Raw genomic sequence first — 12,500 nt, forward strand, 5'->3', positions numbered from 1 at the left:
AAGAAACGTTTTGTAGAATCTGGCCATTCATTACGTATAATGTTGTTGATATACTTGTACAATCACTTCTTCTCATTGCCTCTGCCTCCGCCGGGCCCCAAAGCACAACCGTCCTGCTCGCCATCATCATCCTCATCATCATTACCACCTTCACCTGTCAAGCTCAACTCTCCTAGTACATGTAACAGATCACCTGGGTTTTCATCATTGCTGTACACTCCGCTTCTATACTCCTCTTCCCGCAACTGTCATGCAACTTGTACTTTCATCATTTCCATCAGTCACGGATTACATTGATAATTGTGGCAAGATATCGTTCAGAAAACTTTCAATTGTTGCTAAGATTGTGATATGAGTGCCCACCTAGTTTATTTCATTACTGGTTAGTGCGTATTATGTGACCCTGTTTTATGCAAGCAAAAAGAAAATGTTGTAGCACTCACACTTTTCAAATAATACGCACTCACCAGGTTTGTCCACACGCACTCACAGCTGCCACATTCATCTACTGCTACCATTCTCAGATACACTGCAAAGGTTCACACTACACGCGCTATGCATAACCGCAAGCTGTGCTGCATTCTCACGCTTCTTTTCATATTACCCTAGCTATATAACTGGTTGTTTTAGTGATTCTTACTATGTGACGATGTTCCACTGATGCTAGTCACACGAAAACGTTCTGGAATTGTTTCATTTTAATTGTTTTATACATGGTTACGAGTGCACAATTGATATTTTTCTATTTTTGCTATTCTGCTAAAGTTTTCAGTTTTCTAGTATGCTCAACAAAGTAACAAGTTAAGGCCGATTCACAATACAACTTTCTCAGACGCGACACGCAATTTGCGACAGTTGCGACAAGAAACTGCCTGTCCCGAGCTGTCGCAAGCCGTCGCAATGCACCTGTCGCAGAAGTTGAAGAAAGTTCAACTTTTGCGACATGCGACACGCGACATACACAAATGTAGTACAGTTGCGACCCTGGGTGCACGTGCACACATAGTACAGGTCTGCTCTCGATATAACAACTCTCACTTGTACATAAACCTCGCTAGTACATAAAAAAAATCAAATCCCGCGCCGAAACAGCATCACTCCCATACAAATTTTGTTCTACACAACGTAATCCTACATAACATAAACCTCGACATAACACATGCTACGGCGGTCCCCGACGTGCGAACTCTCGATACAACATAAATTCACTTGCACGGTACGATCAAGCGGTAGCTGTAGCTAGGCAGTTTAGGCCAGTTCTAGTCCTACATAACGTAAACCTCGGCATAACGCACCCTACGGCGCAGTCCTCGACGTGTGCACTCTCGATACAACGTAGATTCACGTGCGTGGTACAATCAAGCTGTAGCCGTAGCTAGCCAGTTTAGTCTTATTGTGCATATATTCTGCGGCATTGATGGTATCTGATGTCGATGGTGGTACAGTGTGTATATGTTTGCACGGTTGAACCCGCCTTGTAATACCCTTCATTTTGGGGTGCATCTTGTATTTTACACACGGTTTTCTACATAACATAACTCTCGATATAACATACTTTTTGCGTGGTCCCAGAGATTACGTTATATGGAGAGTAGACCTGTACTACTTGTGCGCATGAGGCCGTCGCAAACATGCAGAATATTGTGAACCGTGTGTCGCTGCCGCAGCTCGTCGCATGTGTCGCAAGTCGCATCGCAGAAAGTTGTATTGTGACTCGGCCTTTAGTTTCAAATTCCAAATAATTTCTCGATCGACGCATTCTCTGTGTATACTCAAATGTGGCCGGTTCTCCACGGGACCGAAGTGGATCGACAGCGACATGTCTCACCTTGACGAAGAATCAGATCATACTCGTCTCAGCAACATATGAGCGACTTCAAGCACCTAAAAATATATCAATATATTGGTCCCTCATCCTCAAAGAGTTAAATATTATTTTACTCTCATCATCAGTGGATAATTAGATGACGTGGAGGAGTTTCTACGCATCTTTTGTACGTCGTTTTCGAGCAGTGAAATGTTCCCGAGTACGGAACTTGTGTGTTTGCCGTCATTGCCAAGGTTACGATCGCAACCACGCCACATTCCCGCGCTATGCCTTGTTATTTTGAACATATGTACCGAAATTAAAATCTCCCGCGGAAAGTCGATGTTTCTCGTACCAAATTTGGATGCGAAAAATCTTTCTGCACCCGATGACGCAAAAGCTCCATACAAAACATGATGGTGATAATCAGAAGTCTGTGTTTCACCGACATTTGTCGCGCACGATATGCTCGACAATTACAGGTCTTTGAAGCTGTGTGTATTCGTCTGTATAAGCCAGTTCTGTGTAGGCATAAGAAGCATGTAGTAGCACTCAAGTTATTATTCGTAAGTTCACATATAGTCGTGAGTCAGTTAAGTGTCAAGTAAAGTCGGCGGAATAGCGCGAGCTCCGGTGTGGGGAGCAAACCCTTTCTTAGGTTCATATATTGTTTATTTTTGTGTTAACGTATATGGCTCATAACTATTATCTCAAGTCGTTGTTCACGCTCCTTTTTTTGAGCCCTTTTTTGTATAATATTATTGTATCACTCCAAAAATCATTTTTTCCTCTGCTACACACTATTATTCTTTAGTCACAAAAATCCACTGAAGAGAGTGACAAGAAAATCGATTTTGATTAAACCTCTTTTAGACTTCTTTGCTGTGCGGCATGACCACGGAACTAATATTATTCATTGCAATCATTAAATGGGCCGCGATCAGCTAAAACATGTCTTTGGGGTTTCGTAAAAAAGTTGGGAAATGACGAAATGAAAAAAATGTTTTTTTGGAGCGCGTTCACTCTGCAATTCATTCATGATGTGGCAATCATCTTCTCAAATTTTGTTCAAACACTTGTTTGGCGGTCTAGTTCAAGTAGCTGGCGAGAAAAGACTGACAATGTCCGCATCTAGTGATACTAGAGCAGCTCGCAGGGCCAGACGATCGCTGTGCATGGCCCAGGTTTGTTCAGGTGCCTGCAAGTCCGTGGCGGCGGGTCTGCAGAGCGCCGCTGACAATTTGTTGGGATCTCAGTAATGTTGATGTCGACAGCGAAGCGGAATCGTCTCCGTCGTCTCCATTAGCGAAGAGGCACAAGTTGTGGGCTAGTACATAATCATTAGGCGGCGAACCGGCTGCCTCACGACGTTACTTGCGTTCAGCTCTCATGAGTCGTCTGATGCAGTCTCAGACGCGCAGGCTACGATCGAAAGTGTCACTGCCAGAATCGAAAGAGTATGCAAGTGCGACGCCGCCCAGAGCATCGTGTTGCTTTCCAGGAAGAACTTGGGCCATGCCTTTAAACTGATGTCGTTGACATGCTCAAGTCTGTGTCAACATCTTTAGTTCCGTTGTATTGTGCTCCGCCACAAAAGCCACTAAGTAATAGTTTGTCTCTTTGTGTCAGACTGTGCGAAAACTGTCATTTTCTATTTCAAAGTACATATTTTGAAAGCGGTGTTTGGGGCACTTGTAGACTACTTTTCTGCCTTGTACTTGGTCCGTTTCATCGCAATTGTCGCTTATCTATCGCAACTAAGAACAGGAGTTATTTTACCGCTCTGTAAAATTTCCAATACGCATAGTGAAGAAGCATGATACAGGATTCCTGTCCGCCACAAGAAAGAAATTCAGCGATGGAATCTGATGAAGGAAGTCGAAGAAAGGAAGCAAGGTTACAAAAAATGTACAAAAAGAAAACAGCGACGGAGCGCCTTCTTGCACTCACGCTTTAGTTTATCCGACTCTGGCTCTGTATCACTCGAGCTGATGCCACTTGAGCTAACATTCGCTGGTGTGTATAGCGGCTGGCGTAGAGTATCTTTTGCTTTCTCCGCTTGGCGTATGGCAGGGATGGGAAAGGAACAGTCGTGGTTGTCACTTTGGCACTTGGAGGAACGAGGGCAGCGTGACCCTTCTGTCACTACAGTACTGTGTGTTCAACAATGTTTTTGAATCAGGCACACATCCCTCTCCAGACAGCTGTCATATGCTCTGCTGGATACGCTGACCACGACTCTTGTACTGCCGCTGCCAGGTCGGACAATGTCTTCTTTGCCACCATCTCGCCATCAGTTTGCAGGCTTGCAAAGAATACCAGGTCATTGCAGTTCAAACGTGGCGACTGCGCTGGCTGGACTGGCCGTGACTGTCACGCTCTCCAGGTCAGGATGTCGATTTTCCCTGCTACAGTTCCGGTCTTTGAGCTGCGCTTGGCTTTTCGCTGCAGTGAATGTGCGCATTCACTGCAGTGCATTCACTGCAGCGAAAAGTTTCCCACTTTCCCATCAAAATTGTATGAATCGCGATACCAGTGGCGCTAGTCGCGAACGTTTTTTTCTTTCTGGTCTCCTTTGATCTTGCCATCACAACCTCCCAAACGAATGTGAGTTAGATATCGAGATCGGACTGGGTTTTACCTGTCAAAAGGTGCGTGGGAGATAAGCGACAATTGCGATGAAACGGACCAAGTATCACCTTCAAGAGGTCAAGTAAGGTCCCAAGAACTGTTTTCTGGAGGAAAACAAAATTTGAAAAATTTCACTCTAAGACATGTTTTAGCTGGTTGTGGCCCAAATTATTGTCTCCTCGTCGCTTAATTATAATAATAATTATAATAATTATTAGGGCTGAAACGATTATACCGACTAATCGAGTACTCGTTTGATAACTCTAACGGTCGAGCAATCGTTTAGATTACCGATTACGATTATTTTACGTTTTTTAAATTTGTGTCCAGAAGGTACTGTAAACCCTCGTTTTGTGAAGTTAGAATCAGTTTCCGCTGGGAGTATGCAGTTGCCAGGGGTATGGTTCATGTTCTGAGGTTAAATTGACTTCAAAACTGCCACGTTTCGGAGCTACCCTTTCACTAATGCAGATTTGTTGGTATTATGAAGGCATAGTTAGTGGAAACAGAGTAATGTTTGCACAGAATTATGACTCTGATTATAATCGAGTACTCGATCGTTAAGCTAAAGAGTAATCGATACGTGAAAATCCACGATCGTTTCAGCCCTAATAATTATTAATTATACAAAAGAGAAAGACCAAGGAACTACAAGTTACGCTATACTGTCCACTAACACCACCAGTTACTAAACAATCAGCTCATGCGATAACATTGCACGACACTGACCGACGGTACTGACGTTCTACAACTAACTGGCTAACAGCTCTAGCACATCTTGGATGCACACTCGAACAGCCTCATAGCCAGCAATCGCATGTCATCACGTACATTCAAAATCAACATAATTTTGCTATAAATCGACCTTTTGTCAGCATCACTTTTCAACGAGGACTAAGCAAAGTCGGCCGAACGAAGCCCAGAGGAAGTAAATCACCCCCTCCACTTCACCATCACGATACTGACATAGATACGAGACGAAACAACTAAAAAATGCACAAGAAAACTGTACGGCCATCTTCGCGCTGACTTTGGTCTGAGAATTTCTATCACGATCAAAATTGTACGAGGAGCACTCAAAATAAGCTACCTGAGACGTACCTTTATCAAGGCACAAAAGTCGACTCTCCATTTTCAAACCAGGAACCTGACATACTAGTGGTCCTTTTCAGCTGCTCCACGAGCGCAGGAAATGTTCACCGAGGGGCGCAGAGCAGCCTCCATTCCAGAAAAAGAGCTAAAATACGAGTGAGACTGCATGCCTGAGTACTTGAGTACATGCAGGAGTACATGCAGAAAATAGTCAATATCGGCGTTTCTGCTCCAAACAGCAGCTTCCTTCGACTAGCTACAAAGTTTACACCAAAGGATCAAAGAACAACCATTTTCTTCATTTTTTGGCAGATGGCTTCCTTGTGCTTGGCCCAGCACGCCAAAAATCACACCTCGGAGGAGTACAAAAATTACAACTCTCAGATGTCCTCAATTGCTGGCCATGTTCCAACTTGGAAGGTTCTAACATAACTTGGCTCTCCATCTGAGTACAATTATTATTATTATTATCCATTGTTCTCATTTAAGTGTCTTACTGTCAGTTGTAGTACTCCCAGTACTGTAAAGAGGATAGTTTTAGCGGCTAACAAATTTATCCATTTCTGAATCAGATCCAATTAGCGATGAAATATAATATTTTAGAGGTGCGAGTTTCAGGGTTAAAACAATGTACATTACTGGTACTTTACTGGACATGCAAATTTTCCATTTTCCGTGCGACAAATCTTTATTAGCGAAGACATTCCTTTTGCAAAAAAAGTAAAAATTAGCGGTTTTAGTTTAGTATTAGTTATTAGTTTTATTGACAGTAGTGATTACAGAGTGAAATTGGACTGGTGTTTTCCCAACATCGGGCACATACGCCATTGGGTCCTTGGAGTCCTAAGGGTGCAGGTGCAAGAACTGGTGTGCCAATAAGTGGATTTGGAGAATGAAATTGGGTATTGCAAGCAAAGTGAAGTGAAAAAAGAAAATCAGTGAAACTAAGTGTGAGATCCAGCATCACAATTACCCTATCACAATCTTGTATCAACTTGAAAAGAGGAGTTATTAATTATTTATTACTTACAGGTGCTGTTGAAAGTTGTCGTGCTCCCAGTACTCATAACTGAGTCGGATTGGGCGGGGGTTTCCCCAATATCAGGCACAGATGACATTGGGTCTGCACCACCATCTGATAATGGGGCTACAAAGCTTGTTGCGGATTGGTTCAAATCTGGGGCTAACGTGCTTGTTGCGGATTGGTTCAAATCTGGGGCTAACGTGCTTGTTGCGGATTAGTTCAACATGCTTGTCGCGGATTGGTTCAAAGCTGGGGCTAACGTGCTTGTTGCGGATTGGTTCAAAACTGGGTCTAACGTGCCTGTTGCGGATTGGTTCAAAACTGGGGCTAAAGTTCTTTCTTCAAGCGTAGATGTGTCTATAAGTGAATTTAGAAAATGAAATTGTGCATTCCAAAGAAAGTGAAGTGAAAAAATCTGACATTGCGGGCCAAACCATGGGCGTCGGAAATTAGCTTTGAAATGGTTAATATGGGTTTTCACCTATTGATTACTCGTTAGCTTAACCATGGATTAATCAATTTTAATAGCTAACAAACAGTGTCTGACATTGCAGGCAAACAATGGGCGTCCAAACTAGGATTAACACGACCATGGGTTTTCAACTATCGATTACTCTTTAGCTTAACGATGGATTAATCAATATTATTTTAGTAGTTAACAAAATTAATAGTGTCTGACGAATTGCAGGCAAACCAAGGGCGTCCAAACCTGGTGTTGAAATAATCATTGGTATTCACCTATCAATTTCTCTTTAGCTTAACGATGGATTAATCAATTTTAATAGTTAACAATTAGTGTCTGGATGTTGTACAATATTTTCTCTTTTCCACAAGTTATGTCTTAATAAAACCAAACATCTGCATATGAGAGGCATCACAGACATTGTACCGCACAATTTAAATGCTAGTTACACAAACATACTTTGCGGCGCACTTCATCCCTGTGTTCAGTACGATACGTGCGGTCACGGTGAGGAAGGATGTCCTACATCCCACCTATTGAGCCACTTGGTCTACCAATTTGAGTGCCGGAATTGTGATAGCTGGTACGTTGGTAGGACCCTTCAACACCTGAGTGCACGTATCAAACAGCACGTACCACTTCACATGGTGCCGGACGCAGCAAAAGTGAAGTGCCCTAAGCGGTGAAGACCACGCAAGAACCCGCTCCCTCTACTACCGACACAGCCAGAGCAAGTCGAACACACAATGCAGAGGAAGAGTGGTGGATCACTAAGCCAACCGAATGTGCCTTCTCCACCGTTGCCCTTGCCGCCACCGGAGCCACAACCAGTGCTGTTGCCACCACCAGTGCTGTTGGTGGCTGGGGTTGGGGTGGAGTCGGCAACAACGACAGTACCGCCAATCACAGAAATTGATCCCATTTCTTTGACACCGTATCCGGTTGTGAGGACACCGCAGCACGCTCCGGCGCTTGACGGAGGTCGACCGCCAATTATTCAACCGAAATATATGCTAGGAATGGTCAAGGCCCACTCGTAACAAGTTCCTCCCGCCGTTGTTTTCACGAAACACGCAGGATACATGTGCAGTTTTGGTGGAAGCGATCAAGGTGCCGGAATCACGCACACACATACACGCAAGCGTGCGGGTGCGAGCACACACACACACCGACACACACACCGACACACACACCGACACACACACACAAACACACACACACTATACGTAGGCTAATTGCTAACCTGTGCAATTAAATCCGTCGCCAGTAAATCCAGGATCACAGGTGCATAAAAAGCTTCCCAAAGTGTTGTTACATTGTGATGATGTACCATTACACATGGTGTTACACTCATTGATATCTATAAGGGGAATAGATTAACACACATGGGTCAATCAACCAGGTACAAGTACAAGTACTACTTCCTCAACTATTATTCCCATTCACAACAGGCAGGAGGAGTTCAGAATAAACTGTTTCAATGTATGTGAAGAATTGTGGCCTCAAATTCTTTACCTTGAATTGGACGTAACTTTAGTTTCCCTGGGACAATTGTCATCATCTTGGTCATCCTGGAAAGCCCCTAACGAGAATACGATGAGCTCAAACTCGAGTACACGAGATGTGCTTGACCAGCCAATTGACCAGGTACAAGTACAAGTACTACTTCCTCAACTAGTATTCCCATTCACAACAGGCAGGAGGAGTTCAGAATAAACTGTTTTAATTTTGCCGGAGTCAATACATGTAAGTAATTACCCAAATCAAGGAACATGGCAAATATTCCATTTTGCTCAGAGTTGATTCCTTTAATCCCCTGGTGAATCTCATTTACTGCCCATGACAGTTCTGTCCAGAGACTCTCAATATTGGGGATAGTTGGAAAAAGTCAAAATTGGAGTAAAATACACATTGAACGAGGGATCACTGCTTCTCAGAACAGAGCAGCGGAGCCAAACTGCTAACCAGTGTACTAACCAGTGCAAGAAGGTGCAGTTCCATTAAATCCCGTTTGGCATTCACATTTGTAACTCCCAACTGTGTCAGTGCAACTGGTACTCTTGTCTTTGCACAGAGTCAAGCATTCATTGATATCTGCGAAAGGAAAAAAACATGGGGTATTTACAAGAAACAAGAAAAAGGTAAGAGGCTACTCATGATGTGTGCAATGTGTTGAGGCTGTCAGAAGGCTACATCTCTTAGTTATCATGCACTTGTGACTTTTGTGTCTTGCACCTTTTTGTGCACATTTTCAAAAAAAGAAATCACACCTACCTCCTCCGTTAATAAACAAAACTTCGTGATGGATTTCTCAGGGATTGGTTTGTGCACAAACTGCCATGAGAAGAGTCGCGATCACTTTCTCATGCCATGAAAGAGGTATGATGCAAGGAAAGCGACCTTTCACGACAAGCCGAGCGGAACCCATGGCTGCACTGTGGCAACAAAGGTAATGGCAGCCATGGCAAGCGAAACTGTAATACCACTTCTCTGAAGGGAGAATGCGCTGCACGCTTGGCCTCCCTGCTACTCTAGCACTGAGTTCGAGAATGATAGAGAGCAATGGAACGGAGCAACGATCCTACACAATGAGCGAGTGAACAAGCAGCTGCTCCGATAGCACGGCGCAATGAAATAATTCTGAATTCAAGTTCTTGTTCAACCTGCGCAAAGCCCAGATTCGAATGCTGATGACCATGCATTTTTTTCAGAAACCTGCAGTCCGATGAGAGTCTCGTGGCTAAGGAAAGTCGACTGGACTTGCTAGCCGCTGCCGTTCTGAGCTGGTAGGAGTATCCATTGGAATCAGTTTGGCTGTGCATTTACTCCCACGTTTCGCAGAGCTCTGGAGATTGGAGATGAAACCAAGAGTCGGAATTTTTTACGGCTCTCTGGCGGAAATAAGTAATCGCCACCGCAGTGGATCAAGCAGCCTGAAAGACAATTTGAATGACATCAACATCACCAAAGTTAAGCAGAGTGTGACCAAAGAAGCCGAGGAAAGGCTGAAACTAGCTGAACATAGACTCAAGAGAGATCACGACTAGCGTGCAGCAGATGACGACAGTGATGCAGGGTCAAAAATAAATCGAGTGAAAGCGACGCAAACTGAACTCTCTGCTCATTCTGCCAACAGTTTCTATTATAAAGACGCAATGCATGAGCTGAACTACCATCATCCAGTGATTTGCAGTCAATACAAACTGTTCTTGAACTGTTCTAACTTCTAAGTGTTTTCATATCCAATAAAATCCATCACGACGTTTTTGTTAACGGACGAAGTAATTTAATGTCATTCACAAATGGGTAACTATTCAAGAGAGTCCACTATTTTTTCAATGGGGGTACATTTACATCATACAGCATAAAACAATTCAGGAGAAGAAAACAGAGCTTAAGGTTCACTGTAAAATTATCACGACTCCACAGAAACAGCAACAAGAACTGCGAAACCACCAGTACAATGACAAGGACAAGAACATCACCAGGAGAACACCAAACTTGCACATGCGCCTGGGGGGGGGGGGGGGGTTGCACTATTAAAGAGACGGCTTGTGCTGTCGTTTGGAATTAGAAGATCATGGCCATAATATTTCAAGTACCCTTGTCTACTAGTACCTACTTTGACATTCATTTGTCGTTCGGTTATAAGAATGTCCAGGAAGGCATCCACAGTCAAATCGATTCTCCAGATTTTGACATGTTGCATTGGCAGGACATGGATTAGTTGAGCATTCATCAATATCTGAGAAGATGAACCACAGAAATACAGGCACATACATTGCACTTGCATAACGCCATATACACACACATCTGAACTTGAGCATTTCTGCACTTGACACAGCTCTTGGACGTGTGTTGTGATAGTATTCTATTCTCTGGCTCTGGTCTCTGTTTTGTCACCTTTGAAGTGACAACCGTTTGGTTTCCTGCCAATTCTCAAGCATTCTTTTGATCATGCTTGTCTCCCCTTCAAGTTCCTTACCAAGTTTGAACAAAACTTTAGAAAAGTAACATGAGGAATGAACTCGGATGGAGAGCTTTTAAGCATCCGAGTTCATTCCTCAAAGTAAGGTGAGGATTGGTACGACATTAGTGGTAGCTTCTTATTGCAGGCCCAATGCAGGGGCGTCAGAAAGTATGTCAGTGTGGTACGGTCAGCCACCTGAAGTACGATTTACTCGTGAAGTTGGGTGGCTCCTCTGAAATTGGTCGAAATTTAGAACCAAAATCAGCGCCCTTTATTGATTCACATGGTTGAGCTACCATGTTCGTGACAAAATAATAGTGATGCGGTCAATACCGTGATAACCGCACCGTGTGGGATACCTCTGTAATGGCTGAGGCTCTTTCGATTTGGAACATGCTCAACCTGGTTTTTTCACCCCCCCCCCCATAAAAACAGTTATGGCCGGAATTTCATTAAATTCGTAGTTTTGATCTTGCTTTTGACCCTGTTTTTGGGAGTTACATGTAAAAATGTAAATGCAATGGATAAGAGCAAGGCCCAGTAGTGCTGAATTTCTTAGAGACATTTCCTAAATTAGAAACATTTGTTAAGGCCTGCTTTCAAAGAAAGATCATTTTGCGAATCAGGTTTGCTCAAATTGTGTGAAATATGCTAAATGCACGCAATTGCAACTGGAAGATCGCTCAAAAGAGAAGAAAAGAAAAGCATGGCGTTCAAAAGCTGGATTCGTACCCGGGACTCATCGTACAAGAGACAGGAATCATGACACAACTGACTAACAATGTGTTTACACGCCAGACAGCACCAAAAACCACTTTTTGTTCGCTGACGTCTGTAAGACGTCATCACCGTTCAATATGTGTGTGCGTGTGTGTGTGTGTGTGTGTGTGCATGGGCACGCGCTCGTGTGTGTGTGTGTGTGTGTGTGTGTGTGTGTGTGTGTGTGTGTGTGTGTGTGTGTGCGTTATGTCATCTGGACCACACCCGCAATCATGAACACCATGCGCGGTCTGTGGCCGGTCACTGTCGAAGAGTGGTATGGCCCGACACAAGTGCAAAGAGGAGCGCAGCAAGCCGATCGCAGATCAGATTGGGAGCAGGATATGGGTGTAACAGATGGTTCAAGAGCGCTGGATCATGGAGGCCTCCCTGTCCATCAGTGTCGACCCGACGACGATCGCTCTAGAGGCCCTGTGGTGGCACTGGTGGGCCCTTCTTTGTCTGTGCCTAACTCGGTTGCGGCAGTACCAGTGCCGGCGAGGACTCAGCTAACACTACCCTGCTGCCAGGCTCATTGCAGCGCATGTGGCAGGTGCTGCTGATCAAAGAGGGGTTTCCAATTCCACAGCTGCGCAAAGTATACCCGAACTCTCGTTGGCCTGCGGAGCGTGCTGCGTACCGTATTCAACTGACCTACCCCATGTCTGTCGGCCCCTCGTATGAGGGGACATGTGACCGTTTTACGGCAATGTTCAGGACAGGACAGGACAGGGTTGCAGCCCGAACCCGTTTG

At 44.2% G+C, this 12,500-nt stretch overlaps 1 protein-coding gene across 2 annotated transcripts in view; it reads right to left on the reverse strand.

Annotated features, from left to right (window-relative positions):
- The window catches only part of LOC135812667 (fibrillin-1-like), a 61,815-nt gene that overhangs the window by 8,625 nt on the left and 40,690 nt on the right, over positions 1-12,500 (reverse strand). The window contains exons 8-11 of one of the 2 annotated variants that reach the window (XR_010552912.1): positions 10,640-10,762; positions 8,995-9,111; positions 8,261-8,377; positions 6,561-6,911 (exon numbers count right to left, since the gene is read on the reverse strand). Coding sequence is in view for 1 of the 2 variants with exons in the window: in XM_065325945.1 (XP_065182017.1) it covers positions 8,261-8,377; positions 8,995-9,111; positions 10,640-10,762 (357 nt within the window). In the remaining variant the exon portion in view is untranslated. The remainder of the gene's footprint in view (positions 1-6,560; positions 6,912-8,260; positions 8,378-8,994; positions 9,112-10,639; positions 10,763-12,500) is intronic. The other variant, XM_065325945.1, reaches the window with a different exon arrangement.

The sequence above is a fragment of the Sycon ciliatum genome, chromosome 3, assembly GCF_964019385.1.
Source record: "Sycon ciliatum chromosome 3, ocSycCili1.1, whole genome shotgun sequence".
NCBI classification, from domain to species: Eukaryota; Metazoa; Porifera; class Calcarea; order Leucosolenida; family Sycettidae; genus Sycon; species Sycon ciliatum.